The 16,270-nt window shown below is 38.7% G+C and overlaps 1 protein-coding gene and 1 long non-coding RNA gene across 2 annotated transcripts in view; one reads left to right on the top strand and one right to left on the bottom strand.

Moving 5' to 3' along the window:
- The window catches only part of bmp2k (BMP2 inducible kinase), an 85,025-nt gene extending 71,626 nt beyond the window's left edge, over positions 1–13,399 (bottom strand). Inside the window, exon 1 of the mRNA XM_023291707.3 lies at positions 12,469–13,399. Within this exon, the coding sequence (XP_023147475.2) occupies positions 12,469–12,619 (151 nt within the window). The 5' untranslated portion in view covers positions 12,620–13,399. The remainder of the gene's footprint in view (positions 1–12,468) is intronic.
- Positions 12,220–16,138, top strand: LOC129349078 (uncharacterized). Its single transcript, XR_008601927.1, has 2 exons — positions 12,220–12,375; positions 15,917–16,138. It is a non-coding gene; the product is annotated as an uncharacterized LOC129349078 (long non-coding RNA).
- The last annotated feature ends 132 nt before the right edge of the window (positions 16,139–16,270 follow it).

Genomic DNA, 16,270 nt, shown 5'->3' with positions numbered 1-16,270 from the left:
ATTTCCAATGGATACGTCCCGATAAGTCCGCAGCGGTCGATTTGTAGTAGGATTCCAATCATGTGATCGTCAGCAGGCGGCTGACGTAGCGTTCACTTGTTGTCATGGTTACAGTGATGCCGTGCCGCTATCTGGCAATGATACAGAAATCTTTAACAAATCCGTGGCTCCAGACTATAAGCTGCATCACTACCAAAATCTAATCACTTGGTCCTTGTGTCATTTCTGACCTTCACTGAAAATTTCATCCAAATCCATTAGTCCATTTTTGAGTAATGTTGTGCACAAATGGAGTAACAGACAAACAATCCATGTATGGTTCGTTCTCTGGTTTTTCCATTACAAAATAAAATGAGAAAAAACAAATAATCATTCTGTTTTGTTTTTTCGTTTAAAAATTTAATTTGAAAAACCAAAAGTAGAGAAAGAAAAAAAACGCTGCGTTTTTACCAAGTTTAAGGTTTGAATAAAAAAAGCCTTTTCCCTTTGGCGCGCCATTTGGACACTACTGGCAGAACCGGAAATCAAAATTGTTCTCCATGCAAAACTTCCTGACGCTCATTATAGAGCAATGTGGAGCTCTATGGTGATGCCAAGTGTTGCTGATTTATGAGTGGGTTTCGTAAATCTCAAAGAGTTCACGAATGAAATTGGAAAAGGGCTCGAGTACAGCCATTTTTGATATGTGTTCGTTGTTCAGACCAGCTGAAAACTGTTCTTCCTCAGCGACATCTGGCACTTCCGGCGTTGCAACAAATTAAAACAGCCATATTTTGTATTTCAGGTTTAAAAAGCTAGAGCAAAAATCCAACACTGTGCTTTTTTCATGAGTTAAATAATACATTTCTACATTTAGGTTTTTCAAAACTGAAAAACAACGCAGTTTATTGTTTTTTTAGATTTTATTTTGAAACGGAAAAACCAAAGAACGAACCAAACACAGATTACAAACATACGGCGATTGTCATATAATGACGTAAAAATGTCTATTATTCCCGAGCTAGGTTAGAAAGCCAAACTGCAATTCTTAGCATCAATTCTCATCATTTTGGGGCTGCTGATTTTCCTTTGGTGCAGCTAAAATCCCTTTTCTCTGTGTAGGAGAAATACTATTTACTGATTTACTGTTCAAATCCACTAAACTGGGTCCTAACGACATGTGTGCATCAAAAACCCACAATTTGTCAATACGCTGATCAAAGACGCGGCGGTCGCTGAAAGTTGGCCGAAGTCGAACGCCGCAGCAACGATCCACATCAATGTCCTTCTGTTTGGTGTCTCCGTTTGACCCGAGTTCACTCCCACACTTGGCCTGGTGCCCTCCTCGGATCGGGCGATGGTGAATTGGTAGAAAATAATTTGTTTGCGGCTTCACAAAGAAGAGAGAAGGGGCGGCGGTGCGGAGAGGCAGATACAGAAGGCCTCAATGAGCAAGCACAAAGACAGCGATGCTCATCACGGGACCGAGAGCTGCGTCGTACCAGCATTCTTTCTCGGCTGCTGGAATAAGACAACAAAAGGGCCACAATGTGCCTATTCATCGTCGGTACAGTATGCTAATAATGTAGTTTGGACACATTCTCACCAGCCTCTCTATGGCAGAGAGGGAGGATCAAATAGGTCATTGAAAAAACTAATATCAAAAGGAATGCTCTGACCTGAGCTGATGAAGTATCGCTTAAATCACAACAAAACACTCAGTCCTGCGTTTGTCTCAATCAAATTACCATGTTGTTTTTGTTACTTATCAACAAATCAATATGATCTGGGTGTCTGTAAAATGCTTTTATCCAACTCAGGGCAGCATGATAATCACATTTTCGCTCGCTGATTTGATTATTTACTGCGGCACGACGGTGTAATCACATCGTACTGTTAAAGGAAATTTACTCGTCCAAGCAACAACAAATAAAAAAACTAAAAGGTGAGTCATTAAATTAATCGGTTTGCACAATATTTATATAATGGTAGATGCAGTGAATAGCAGGGGAACACCTGCAACCTTTGTTTTTGATTTCCAATACATCGGTTTTGAAGTTAGGTGACAAATGGCAGGAAAATTTTGAGTAAAGGAGCAAAGGAAAGGAAATGTTGATCAACTGAGACTACATCTACTTTTCAAATGATCATTTAGGTGTAGAGGAAAAAGAAAACTGCACGTTATCTCTAGATGAACTAAACTAAACGTGGTGCTTTGATGGCACTCTACCTGCTAGCCTTGATAGCTTAAATTAATTATGAATCAACATAAAAACATAGAATTTGCAGTATATGAAATCACTTGAACCTGGTTATTTTATATTGAAATGACAGGACAGACTCCAGCAAGCACCTGTTAATATTCAAATGATTTCTGAAAATAGATTTCTATCAACTGATGAGGAATATAACGCAGGGAGATTGTGTTTTTCTCAACAGTTTGGGGAAAGTCTACTTTGTTTTCAGTTCAAATTCTTTAAGACAAACATAAAACTCAAACACAGAACTTAGGATCACTACCATTACAACTATGACTACTTTTAATAGTTACACTATCACACTGAGTAAAATGCATATAAAGCATGGAAATCATACAGAAAAATATGAATGATAAAACATATGATTGAAATATGACATAATTAACACAAGTGAATGATTTTCTGCACTACACAGCTAAGTTAGCCCACTATTTTAGATATTGGCTGCTGAGCTGTGATATGCTGTCTGCAGAGTTTACACTTGACTTTATTGGAATTTATTTTAGCTAAATGCAGCCACATACATGACTTCTTTGACATGGAGTTTGAAGTTGCCACCAAGTAAATGTTCAGTAAATGTTAAATAAGTTAGATTTAGCAGCCTTCTTTAAGATGGGCCGGTTCAAAGTTGTGAAAACGTGGTAAGTAACTAAAAAATAAAGTAACTAAACCTGGCAGATGGCTGATGTAGTAGCGCCATAGATTGTTCGACCAGTTAAAATTTTGGAAGATAAAAGCATAAAGACTAACCGACCGACTAGAGCAGGGGTGTCAAACGTGGCCCGCGGGCCAAAAACAGCCCACCAGGGGGTCCAATCTGGCCTAACTTTGTAAAGTGTAAAAATTACAGAGAAGACATTAACTGCAGATCGTAAATTAGTAAAACTATAAATTTAAAATAATTTCTAGATCATGACAAGTTGTTTTGATCATAAAGTAAAATACTAGACTGCTCATTGTTCTTTTGTCATTTTGTCTCATTTTTGTAAAATTTTGTTTTTTTATTTTTTTTGTCTGACTTATGTAGTTTGTCTCATATTTTTGTAGTGTTTCTCCGTTTTCTTGTTTTGTGTTTCCTTTTTGTCTCGCTTATGTTTTTGTCTTGTTTTTTTCATTTTGTGTTTGGATTTATTCGCTGTTTTGAGCATCGTTTTTGTTGTTTTGTGTCTTTTTTGTCTCGCTTGTGTTTGTCTATTTTTTTGTCCTTTTGATTCTCACTTAAGTAATTTTTTGTCTTATTTATGTAATTTTTTGTCTTGTTTTTGTTGTTTGCTGATTTTCTTTGTCCCTTTGCAACTTTGTCTCATTTTTATTTTTGTCTTTTGTTTTGTCTCAATTGTCATTTTTTTCTTGCTTTTGTCATTTTGTGCCTTTTTTTTTTGTAATATTTTGTCTTGTTTTTGTTGTTTTCTGTCTTTTTTTTGTCTGACTTGTCGTTTCTGTCATTCCAGATACCTGTGGCTAAATGCTGTGTTCCTTTGTAGACGCTCTGTGATCTGGAAGTTGTAATGTGTAAATGATAAACTGAGGAATAATGTTGCTGAAATTGAATTTATTTTTCTTTTCAGGTTGTTCATAGTGTTTCATACAAAGATAATTCCTTAAATTTTTATGTTTATTTTTTAAAATGGGACAGTTCGTATTAATGTACATTTCCACGTAAATACAAGCGATTGTAGCCACACAGCTGAACTTTTTCCACTAAAACACAGGAATAGTCAAGAGTTGCCATTATTTATAGGTCATTATGCTGTGACTTTACTGATCCGGCCCACTTGTGATCAAATTGGGCTGAATGTGGCCCCTGAACTAGAATGAGTTTGACACCCCTGGACTAGAAGACGTGGCGTCTACAGCCCTAAAACTTCAGACAACACAGCATAAAAAATGGCTCTTACTGCTACAAGTGCACCCTCGGTTGTAACTGGGTCGTTGGAAATAAAGAAAAAAGAAAAAAAAGAGAGCTGAAAGTAACCGAACTTTACTACAACACGCTGAGATATCACCCGAGAAAGAACTGTGATAGCCAATCAAACACGTAGATAAAATCAGCACCCCAGTAATAACTTTGCTAAATTACAGCGTCATGCTTCTCGCAGTGCAGTGCCAGTTAGATAGCATCCTCCAGTATCATTACAAAAACACCCAGTGACTGAATGTGGTGTTCCATCGCTGCATCTCAGATAAATATTGTTATTAATTCCCGAGCCCTGAGCTGACTGTTTTCCGCTCAATCTACCCAAAAAGGCAGCAGATATACAAAGTGTATTTATTTAACATTCGGCTCCAGCTTTCATTTGTTATATCCTCTCTAAGAAAGCAAACCCTGCTTAAGAACTTCCCCAACAAGGAGCTTATCGAGTGCCTCATTTGCATAGATAACTGCAAATTTCTAGCAGTGCAGAAACAAAAAGCCTGTTTGGGTGTTTTGAAGCATGGCGGCTGCCCAGGTCACGAGTGGCAAAGGACACGGTGAAAAAGTGCAAAAGCCACGTGTTGGTTGTGAACACAGCAGCTGTTTGCATGGAAACAGTGTTTGCGTTGCTCTTGTCTACATGATCTGTGGCTCGTCGTGGTCGGGGAGCCCCCGCTACTGAGACTAGAGATCTTACAGAGCCCCATCATGAGCCCCACGCTGTAAACGCTTCAAGATTCTGCTGACGGCGAGCAAACTGGGCATATTTGTGTGAAGTCAGCATGCTAGGAAGAAGAAAAAAAACGTTTTTACTTCACGACAGGCGGGTGTCACTTAAAATGCACAAATACTGGGAGCATTTTGAAGTTTTTGGTATGAAAAAGGCTAAAAAAAAATAAATCTAAGTCTCTGAAGCCTAGAAGATGGAGGTGACCCTAATTAGATGAGACGGCGATGAATTCTAACTTTGTTGTTCATGCGCTTGTAAAAACTGCACACATAGGAAGTGAAACCAGCGAGCCAAGGTCTTCCTGTTAATTATAAAGACATGGTGACATTTTTACTGAGAGTTTACCGACGCATGCAAACAGGGTGCTGTTTGACTTGTACCTGCAGCGGGAGGGCAGCTACGGCGGTCTGGTGGATAAATAACGGTGACATAAGGAGCTATTATGCAAGTTAAGATGACAACAAGACATATTCCAGAGGCCGTTATCTGGGAAACGCTTAGTGGCTGCTCAGCAAACAGCTTAATGAAATATTCTGTCTGCAGGTACACAGCGATCAGTGTGCAGGGAAAGTTCGTCTGGCTCCACAAAAGCACATTAAATAAATCAAATAGAGCAGCTTGAAAACTGCAGATTAAAATGAACTTTCAAATAACATGTACACGAAGCCGTTTCTGCAGCAAAATAAACTACATGCATTTCCGAACGGCACCCAGTGTGATAAGAGCTGGTGGATGAAGGGTGACACACTAACAGATGCATCCTGTTTCGATATTCTCTAGAAGAAACCATCAGAAAGAGCTCGACAGAAACCACAGAGGCTAAAGGGGAGTGGAGGGAAATGACGGGTTCCTACTCCAGCTCTGCAGACAAGAAGAGGATAACCACATCATGGTGTCAAGAGCTGGACAAAAAGTTCAATTCGATGTTTGATTACAGACACCAGAGTGTCTTTTTTTCCAGCAAACTACAGCCGAGTGCTTGGCTTTAAGGCTGGGATGTCAAACTCATTCTAGTTCAGGGGCCACATTCAGCCCAATTTGATCTCAAGTGACCAGTGAAATAACACCATAATAACCTATAAATAACCACAACTCCAATTTTTCCTTTGCTTTAGTGCAACAAAGTATGTTCTGAAAATGTTCACATTTAAGGAATTATCTTTTTACAAAACATTATGAACAAACTGAAGTTTCTTGAGAAAAATAGATTCAGTTTCATTTATATTATTCCTCCGTTTATCATTTACACATTACAACTCCCAGATCAGTGTGTCTCCAAAGGAACACAACATTTAGTCACACGTATCTGAAACTGAACAATGCAGTATTTTACTTTATGACTAAAACGACAAAAGTCGAAGAAAAAAGACAAAAAAACGACAAAAACAAGACAAAATATTACTAAACTGAGACTCAAAATGACAAAAAAAATGAGACAACAAAAAACAGAGACAAAAAGTTAGACAAAAAAGTTACAAAGCGACAAAAACGTACAAAGAAATTCTACAAACGAGACAAAAAATGACAAAAAAGAAACAACAAAATAGTAGGCAAGCATGACAATCGAGACAAAAAAGCCACACAATGAATAAAGCAAAGCACAAAATGATAAAAATAAGACAAAAAACACAAGCGAGACAAAAAGGAAAGACAAAATGAGAAACAAAGTGACAAAAACATGACGAACAAAAGTCAAACAAAAAAGTACAAAAAACAACAAAAAGAAGACCAAATATTACAAAAATGAGACACAAAATGACAAAACGACAGAAAACAAAACAAAGACAAAAAATTTGACAAAAAATGAGACAACACAAAACAAAGACAAAAAAATTGACAAGTCACAAACCGCAACATCGACAAACAAAACAACAAATAAAGCGAGTGACAAAAATAAGACAAAAAACACAAACCAGACAAAAAGGAAACACAAAATGACAAAAACGAGACAAACGACAAAAGTCAGACAAAAGACAAAAAACAACAAAAATAAAAGTTTACAAAAATGAGACAAAAAAAACGACAAAACAATGAACAATCTAGTCTTTTACTTTATGATCAAAACAACTTGTCATGGTCTAGAAATTATTTTAAATTTATAGTTTTACATATTTACAATCTGCAGTTAATGTCTTCTCCGGAATTTTTACACTTTACAAAGTCGGGCCAGATTGGACCCTCTGTTGGGCCAGTTTTGGCCCGCAGGCCGCATGTTTGACTCCCCTGCTTTTAAGGGAATCTCATGCTTCTCATTAAACGGCACAGCCGCTGGATGAGCGTTGAATAAGGGAGTGGAACACGAGCCACTCAGGAACATCACATGACGCATTCGGTGCTAAGACATCGGTCGCACAAGTGACCCACAGTCAATAAAACCTGTGCACACCGATGAACAAACTGCTTCAAATTGTGGTTTTCGCTTCATCTGATTTTCACAAAACTTTCCAAGGAGGAGGAGGGTGATGACTGGCTGCTGCTACGACAGTTTCACTTTGCATCTAGAGTCTCGTGTTGTGGCAGAGTCAGCAGTTGATTTCCATTTCACTCTGATGTGCACTCTAATGTTTATCCATGCCGCTGCTGACGGTGCATCATTGTTCAAGTGTCACTGAGACCTGAGGACAGAGCTGCAATAATTAATTATCAACTATTACACTTATGAGGAGGTATTCTGATGTTCAGCCAATCAGTTTGAGCAATTACTTAGGAAGAAAGGTTTAAATTCTCTGATTCAAGCTTCTTAAACTGGTTTATTTTCTGGGTGTGAGAGAAAAAAAAAGACAAAAAAAGAAACAAAATGACAAAAAAATAGACAAACATGACAAGCAAGGCAAAAAAGCCACAAAACGACACACAAAACAACGAATAAAGCAAAACACAAAATAAAAATAAGAACTAACACAAGCGAGACAAAAAGGAAACACAAAACGACAAAATATGAGACAAACGACAAAGTCAGAGAAAAAAAGACAAAAAAACAACAAAAACAAGACAAAATATTACAAAAATGAGACACAAAATGACAAAAGACCAACTTTATGATCAAAACAACTTGTCATGCTCTAGAAATTATTTTAAATTTATAGTTTTACAAATTTACAATCTGCAGTTAATGTCTTCTCTGGAATTTTTACACTTTACAAATTCATCCTGTGGGCCAGATTGAAGCCTCTGGAGGGCCGCCTTTGGCCTGCGGGCCACATGTTTGACACCCCTGGTCACAAACTTTAAGGTAAAGGTGAGCATCCACAGTGGACCAGGTGATGAAATTGACATCACATGAACCCTTTGCAGAAAAACAAAGCAGAAACTGACCTGAAGCAGCTATAAACTGGTGTTTAAAGTTCACGTGTTGCTGAATATAAAGAACATAAAACCAGCACTGACAGAGTTAAGGACACAGCTCCCTGTGCACTCACAACAATGCAAAGAGCTATATTTATATAAAACCATTTCAGGCTGCTAATGCTAACTTTATTTATGTCTTAAATGCCGATGGCGAGGCCGCCGGGTGGAAACAACTAGTTGATTTATTGTAATAGAGCAGCTGGCCGTTTATTTTTCACTGTCAGTCATTGTGTTTCTGCTTAGATAAGTTCTTGCTTCAGTGTTGGACTTCTCTAAAATCTAAAATGACTTCTATCAGAGTACAAATCCTGAACTTGTAGCACGTTCCCTTTTAGAACAGCTTGAAATCTGCTCTCTTGATGCTGCAAGAATCACATGCTTCTCTTGCTAATAAGCAGGAAAATTAAATCAGAGCAAACCTTAAAGTAACAGTTTACTCCGGCAGATTGTAGAGCTTTAGATAGTTCACGTTTCTGGAGATTAACGTGTACACAGATGTCAGTTCAGCAGCAGTACTTCTGCTCTTTTTCTTTTTTTTTTGCTGTAGCATTCTTTCCACCTTACTGAGGAGCGATATTCTGCTTTCACATTTCCTCCAGCGACTCTGCAGCCGTGCTAATGTATGATTAACCGTGCAGCCCTGACACTCTGCTCTTACCTTGGGACGGATTGATGAGCAAAGGTCACGCTGTAACCTTGTGCTGCTGCTGAAACCAGCCTCAGACACTTCACATGATTGGACGATCACACACACTCATGACTGCTCACAGGAACAGCTTTGGTTTTTCTTCTTTTTGAGATCAGGTTTAGAGCCTGACATTACCTGAAGAGTCATGCGTGTCACGTCTGAAGGGTTTGGTTAGCACTCAGTATTTACAGTGACTTACAGAGAATGATTCAGTAATTACATCAGCGAACATGCAGAGAAAGCGTGTCTGGTGATAATGTTTAATAACTTCGCTTCATTTCTTCCAATTAAAATCAGCTGGGAGCAGAAATCTATCAGGTTTACATTATTTGAGCAGACACCGATTAAATAAATCCTCCAGTTGGAGTAGTCAAGTAGTTGATTTATACCAGGGGTGTCAAACATGCGGCCTGCGGGCCAAAACTGGCCCTGCAGAGGGTCCAATCCGGCCCAAAGGATGACTTTACAGAGAAGACATTAACTGCAAATTGTAAATTTGTAAAACTACAAATTGAAAATTATTTCTAGATCATGACAAGTTGTTTCGATTATAAAGTAAAATACTAGATTGCTCATTGTTCTGTTTTTCTTTTGTGCCTCATTTGTCATATTTTTTTGTCTTGTTTTTTGTCTGACTTTTGTCGTTTGTCTCATGTTTTTGTCATTTTGTTTCCATTTTGTCTCCCTTGTTTTTTGTTGTATTTTGATCATTTTGTGTTCCGCTTTATTCATGGTTTGGTGCATCGTTTTTGTTGTTTTGTGTTTGTCTCACTTGTGTTGTTTGTCAATTTTTCTGTCGTTTTGTTTCCCCTTTGTCATTTTTTGTCTTGTTTTTGTCATTTGTCCATTGTTCTGTCACTTTGTAACTTTTTGTCTGATTTCTTGTGTCTTTTTTGTTTTGTTTCATGTCGTTTGTCTCATTTTTTGTCATTATGTTACTCGTTTTGTGTTTCCTTTTTGTCGTGCTTGTGGCTTTTGTCTTATTTTTCATCATTTTGTGTTCCGCTTTATTCCTTGTTTTTTGTCTCGTTTTTGTTGTTTTGTCTTTTTTTGTGTAGTTGGTCCATCTTATTGTCACTTTGTGTCTCGTTTTTGTAATATTTTGTCTTGTTTTGTAGTTTTTTGCCTTTTTTGTAAAATACTATCTTGTTCAGTTCCAGACACCTGTAACTAAATGTTTTGTTCCTTTGTAGACACTCTATCATCTGAAAGTTGTAATGTATAAATGATAAACTGAGGCATGTTTTTGAAATTGAACTTATTTTTCTGAAGAATTTCAGGTTGTTCATAGTGTTTTGTAAAAAGATAATTCCTTAAATGTGAACATTTTGAGAACGTACCTTTTTTGCACTAAAACAAAGACAAAAAAACTGCAGTTGTGATTATTTATAGGTGATTATGCTCTGATTCTACTGGCCACTGGAGCTCAAACTGGGATGAATGTGGTCCTTGAACTAAAATGAGTTTGACACCCCTGATTTATACAAAAAAAGGAGTCAAACTGTCTGTCCTGTACGATCACTGCTTCACAGAAAACTTTAAAATCTACTGCTTATTACAGACTAAAGCAGAAAGTATTTGTAAATGCTGTTTCGACGGGTGAACTCTCCTATCAGTATGACATTTTCTGGTAACAAAAAGCTTTAGAAACCAATTTCCTCCCACTATGCTAAAAACTCCAACAACTAATTAGTGGTCAAATTGGCTGCAGAGGTCAATAAATCAATGTATGTGTCCAATTAACACACTGATAAGCTACTGGCGAACACACAGCTGTTTCACAAAACACACTTCCTCATTCAGACATTTCTGAACACAAAGCTCTGCTAAGCCATGGAGGAAATTTTCAACATAACGAGTCCGTCCACATCCCATAGAGCTGCAGCAAGCAGACAGCTATTGCACAAGTCATCCTTTATGTGTTTATCCAGGCAGGCCTGTTGCTTCTTATTCTAATGTTGCAATCAAATTACATTAGTGCAAGTTAACAGAAAACTTCCTTCGAACTAGTCGTTGGAGGGAGAATTCTAAAAACTCTATAAAATGGTGAAAAATGGTGATCAGTGTGGACCAAAGCTTATAATTGTGTCCTCTAATGTCGTGTTTTGTCCACAACCCAGAAATATTCAAATTTCAGTCAAGGAAGAGTAAAGAAACCAACAAATATTCAGATTTCAAGTCACAATTTTGACTTTAAACCAATGAACTGGCAGCAATAATGACTTTTTTTCTTGACAACTGATTATTGTCCTGTTTAAATCAATTAGTATATAAAATGCTGGAAATTAACAGTTTCCCAAAAGCCCAAGATTGTGTCTTCTAATGTCTTGTTTTGTCCATAACCCAGAAATATTCAGTTTACAGTCACAGGGGAGTCAAGAAACCAGCTAATATTCAGATTTCTAACCACAATTTTGACTTGACATCAACAAATTCTCAGCAACTAATTCTTTTCTTGTTTAAATCAACTAGTTGTTTGGTCTATAAAAACCTGAAAATGTCGATCAGTGTTGATCAGAGCTCAAGATTGTGTCCTCTAAAGTCTTATTTTCTCCACAACCCAGAAATGATCAGTTTTCAGTCATGAACAAGTACAGAAACCAGCAAATATTCAGATTTCTAACCACAATTTGACTTGAAACCAATGACTTGTTAGCACCTAATGATTATTTTCCTTGTAGACTACTTTTCTTTTTAAAATCGATTTAGTTGCTTGGTCTATAAAATGCTGAAAATGTCAATCAGTGTTTCCAGAAGCCCAAGATTGTGTCCTTTAATGTTGTGTTTTGCTCACAATCAGGAATTATGTGGTTTTCGGTCACGGAGGAGTAAAGAAATCAGCAAATATTCACATTTCAAATCACAATTTTGATTTGAAATCAACAAATTGTCTGCAACTAATGATTATCTTGTTTAAATTGACTAGTTTCTTGGTCTGTAAAATGGTGAAAAATGCAGATCAGTGTTTCCCAAAGCCCAAGATTGTGTCCTCTAATGTCTTGTTTTACCCACAACCAAGAAATATTCAGTTTATAGCAACAGAGAAGTAAAGAAACGTGCAAAAACCCACAGTTAAAAAGTCGAAATCTGAGAATTTTGACTGTTTTTCACTAAATCAACTCATCAATTAAGATAATCGTCAATAACTCATCTCTAGCTCGACTGTAAAGAGAGAAAAACCCCTTTGATGCTCTAATAAATCCTCACGGGACAAAAGTAAACCGTCAGAGAACTTGTGGAGTGATTCTCAATGGCTGGATCTTTACAATGTTGTATGTTGACACAGGAGGACAGGACCGTTGATACCCTGGAGGCCAAACCACCCCTCAGAGGAGCAGCTGAAGCAGGATGTAAACCACAGCTGGATGGGGAAAAGTTTTCAATCCAAGACAGGAGTCAAATCCCTCTGAACCATGATTTGTTGTGGACGTTTCAATGGAAATCTGAGCTTTAACTGGTAAGTGTAAACCCATACAGAGCTGGAGCTTCGTGCTGTGTGGCGGGTGTGTCCCTGAAACCACCACAAAGTGATGAAATCGGCCGTACATACCCTCGGCGATCAGCTCCTCCACGGTGACTTGGTACCGGCCGACCGCGAACACTTTCCCGAAGTAGCTGCTGACTCCGGAGCTGGACCCGGAGCCGGACGCCCCTCCGAGTCCGCCGCTCTCGGACTTTGGCATTCTGGAAAACTTCTTCATCCTCGACTCTCTCTCTGTCAAACTCAATCCCCCAAAATCGGTGGCGAACGAGCCGCACAGTCCAGTCTTTAAAAAAGAATATAAAAAACTCGGTAACGTCCGACGTCCCCTATCTACTTATCCCCGAGTCTTTTCTCCTCCGGCATGCTCCGCGTCTGGTTCTTCTGGAGGGACGACACGACATTAAAAAAGTACAGTTAATAAACGGGCGTTTAAAAACAAGCAAAGGAAAAAAACTGGTTCTTTAGCTAATGTGACACATCACGCTAACGGGCTGCAGCTGTTGCTAGCATGCACGGACTCCACTCAGGACGCTCCGCCGACAATGAAGAGGGGGAAGACGGGCACAACACAACGCAGCTGGCACCGGCGCCGAGAACAACCACCACCACCCCTTCCTCTCCGGGATAAAAAAAATAAAAACAAGCCCCAGCGGTGTCCTAAAAGCAGCTTCGGTGTCGTTAGCTTCCGCACGCCGCGACTTGTTCACTCCGCTTGGGCTACCGCAGCTAGTTAGCCCCCGCTAGCTCCTGGTTAGCCTAGCCACCAACGGTTCCTCCGCGAGACGAGCCGCCCCGAGTGTGCAGGTGGGCTGGCGGAGCACAGGAGCCCTCGAGACCGCGATCCGAGCCGCTTATCAGAACCCCCCCGGCGGAGTGGCTTTGTCCCGGTTCGACGGTGCTATCTCCGCTCTTCTCGGTGTCATCTCCGCTAACGTTAAACTTCTCGTGACTCCCCGAAACGGCAGGCTTCAAAAGTAGGTGGTTTGTTATTTACCCAATGAGAGTGACAACCTAACCTGGCCAGGCCCCGCCCACTCCCATTGTTGTGATTGGTGTAAGGGGAGGATGTATGGAAGCCCGGAGGTGCCATAGAGACGGAAACGAATGAATGAAAACAGGCATGATGTAAATAAATACAACCACTGCTGGTCCAGTTAAAATTACAAGATAAGAAGTCGAATTTTTTAGTAACAAAAATTACAATAATAAAAAAATGTGTTTATCCAGGCAGGCCTGTTGTTTCTTATTGTAATGTTGCAATCACATTACATTAGTGCAAACCAGTCACTGGAGGGAGAACTCTAAAAACTTCCAAGTGAAGCTTAGAAATCTGCAGAAAATGCCTAATTGTGATTTGTTATGCGAATACTCCTTTGTAATGCATATATTACAAATGTCAATATTCACCATGTAATAAATTTAACCCTCCTGTTGTCCTCATTTACAGGCACCGAAAAATATTGTTTCCTTGTATGAAAAAAATCTAAAATTCTGCAAAAAAATTCCCCAAATTTCTGAAAATTTGCAAAACGTTTAGGAAGAAAGTTCCAATAATTCCTAAAAAGTTTCCCTTAAAAGTTTTATTTACAAAAAAAATCCCCAAAATTTGGCAAGAAAATTCTTGTAAATATTTTTTAAATGAGTAAAAATCTTCCAGAAAAATCCTAAAAATATCTAAAGTGATTCCATATATATCAGTAAAACTTCTATTTTCTTGAAGAACATTCACATAAAAATCAAACAAAATCCAGCGAAAATCACTGGATTTTGGTTAATTTTTATGTGAATGATCTAAACATTTTTAACATTTTTTTCCACCAAAAAATGTTCAAAGATTTCCTAAAAATGTTGAAAATGTGGACATCAGAAATTTCACAGTGAAATTTTTAGGTTTTTTTTCACATTTTCAAACTTTAAAACGGGTCAGTTTTGACCCGTAGGACGACACAAGGGTTAAGACATGAGATACTATCAAAACTGTGACTTTTGCACAAGGCAGTTGGCATGAACGTGTAAAACCGCCGACATGATGGTGAAAACACTAACACAGATGCATAACCTACATCCTCAGCCTTTGCAATTCACTGATTGAACTGTTTCTCCGCCAAGGAATGCAGCAAAATTTTGTGACGATCCACGTACGTTTGTCTGTCTGTCTGTCTGTCTGTTAGCAGCATTACTCAAAAATGGACTAATGGATTTGGATGAAATTTTCAGTGAAGGTCAGAAATGACACAAGGACCAAGTGATTAGGTTTTGGTAGTGATGCTTCTTATAGTCTGGATCCATGGATTTGTTAAAGATTTCTGTTTCATTGCGAGATAGCGGCACGGCGTTACTGTAACCATGACAACAAGTGAACGTTATGTCAGCTGCCTGCTGACGATCACAATTGTGATCCTACTACAAATCCACCTCTGAGGACTTATCAGGACTTATCTGTCGGAAATGATACAAGGAACAATTGATTAAATTGTGGGGGTGTTTCTGAGTCCCATTAATTCCCGCCGCCCGCTATATATTTAAGTCAAGCGATTCGGTATCCGTACATAACGTACACATGCATAACACACGCCTGTGCTCAACACAAGGTCATTTTGTTTGTGGGTACATCTATATTAAATGGACACATTCTATGGTGCCATGATTTCTGCCAAAATTTTTTCAAGATCTCAGCCATTGGAAATTATACAACGACTGTGCAGCCTTGGCAGAGTATGTACAGATACTGAATCATGTGACCTAAATATGTAGCAGGGGGCGGGAATTGATGGGACTCAGAAACACCCCCACAATTTAATCAATTGTTCCTTGTATCATTTCCAATGGATAAGTCCCGATAAGTCCACAGCAGCAGATTTGTAGTGGAATCACAGTCATGTGATCATCAGCAGGCAGCTGATGTAGTGTTCACTTGTTGTCATGGTTACAGTGACGCCGTGCTGCTATCTCACAATGATACAGAAATCTTTATCAAAGCCATGGATCCAGACTTTAAGTCACATCACTGCCAAAATCAAACACTTGGTCCTTGTGTCATTTCTGACCTTCACTGAAAATTTCATCCAAATCCGTTCGTCCATTTTTGAGTAATGTTGCTAACAGGCAGACAGACAGACAGCCAGACAAACGTACTCCTTGGCGGAGTAATGAATGAGTTTCAGAGTTCAGCATCCTGTGTGAAAGCATCTTACAGCAGTTACCTACACATAGTAAAACTCACCTCGAGTTCTCTCTGAAGAATAAACAACGTATGCCGACTGCATCTACCCAACTGTTTTTTGATCTAGACTTTTTTAGTCCTTTAATTTTATTTATTCTTCTACAAAATGAAATTAAGGTTGCAGCATGTTGTTGCACCACAGTCTCCATTTCGTTCAAAATCTGTTAGAATTTTGAAACCTCTGTAGCCTGGCATCAACAAGTCAAACTAAAGCCAAAGGCACTAACAAGTAACTTACAATGATTTTTTTTTTCATGTCGAACTTTCATCCACATTTCCTTTTCTTGGCAGGAATAGGCTTCCGTAGAGGCAGCCAGACAATACTCATCTATGACTGGGCGGCATGAGTGACAGACCAAGCAGTTTGGTTGAGGAAGGAGAACACAAAATAGGCTGGAAAGAATGCATTGCATGGAGAAATAAACAAACCTCAGGCTGCACTGAAGTAATGTGTTATCCTCATGCATTTTTATCACCCCGTTCATTATTAAAAATCCCAGTTCAACCAACTCATATCTGTGTCTTTGTGTGTTTTTCAAGCCATTGCTACTTCCTCAGTCTGTGTAAATTGATGTCCCTGCACTCTTACATTCTGACAATCGTTCATGGTGGAAAAAACACTGTAATTTTTCACGAGACGCTGCT

This window comes from Amphiprion ocellaris, chromosome 6, assembly GCF_022539595.1.
Source record: "Amphiprion ocellaris isolate individual 3 ecotype Okinawa chromosome 6, ASM2253959v1, whole genome shotgun sequence".
Classification (NCBI taxonomy): Eukaryota; Metazoa; Chordata; class Actinopteri; family Pomacentridae; genus Amphiprion; species Amphiprion ocellaris.
Note: the sequence above shows the minus strand (reverse complement) of the source record. Positions and strands in the feature narration are given on the sequence as shown.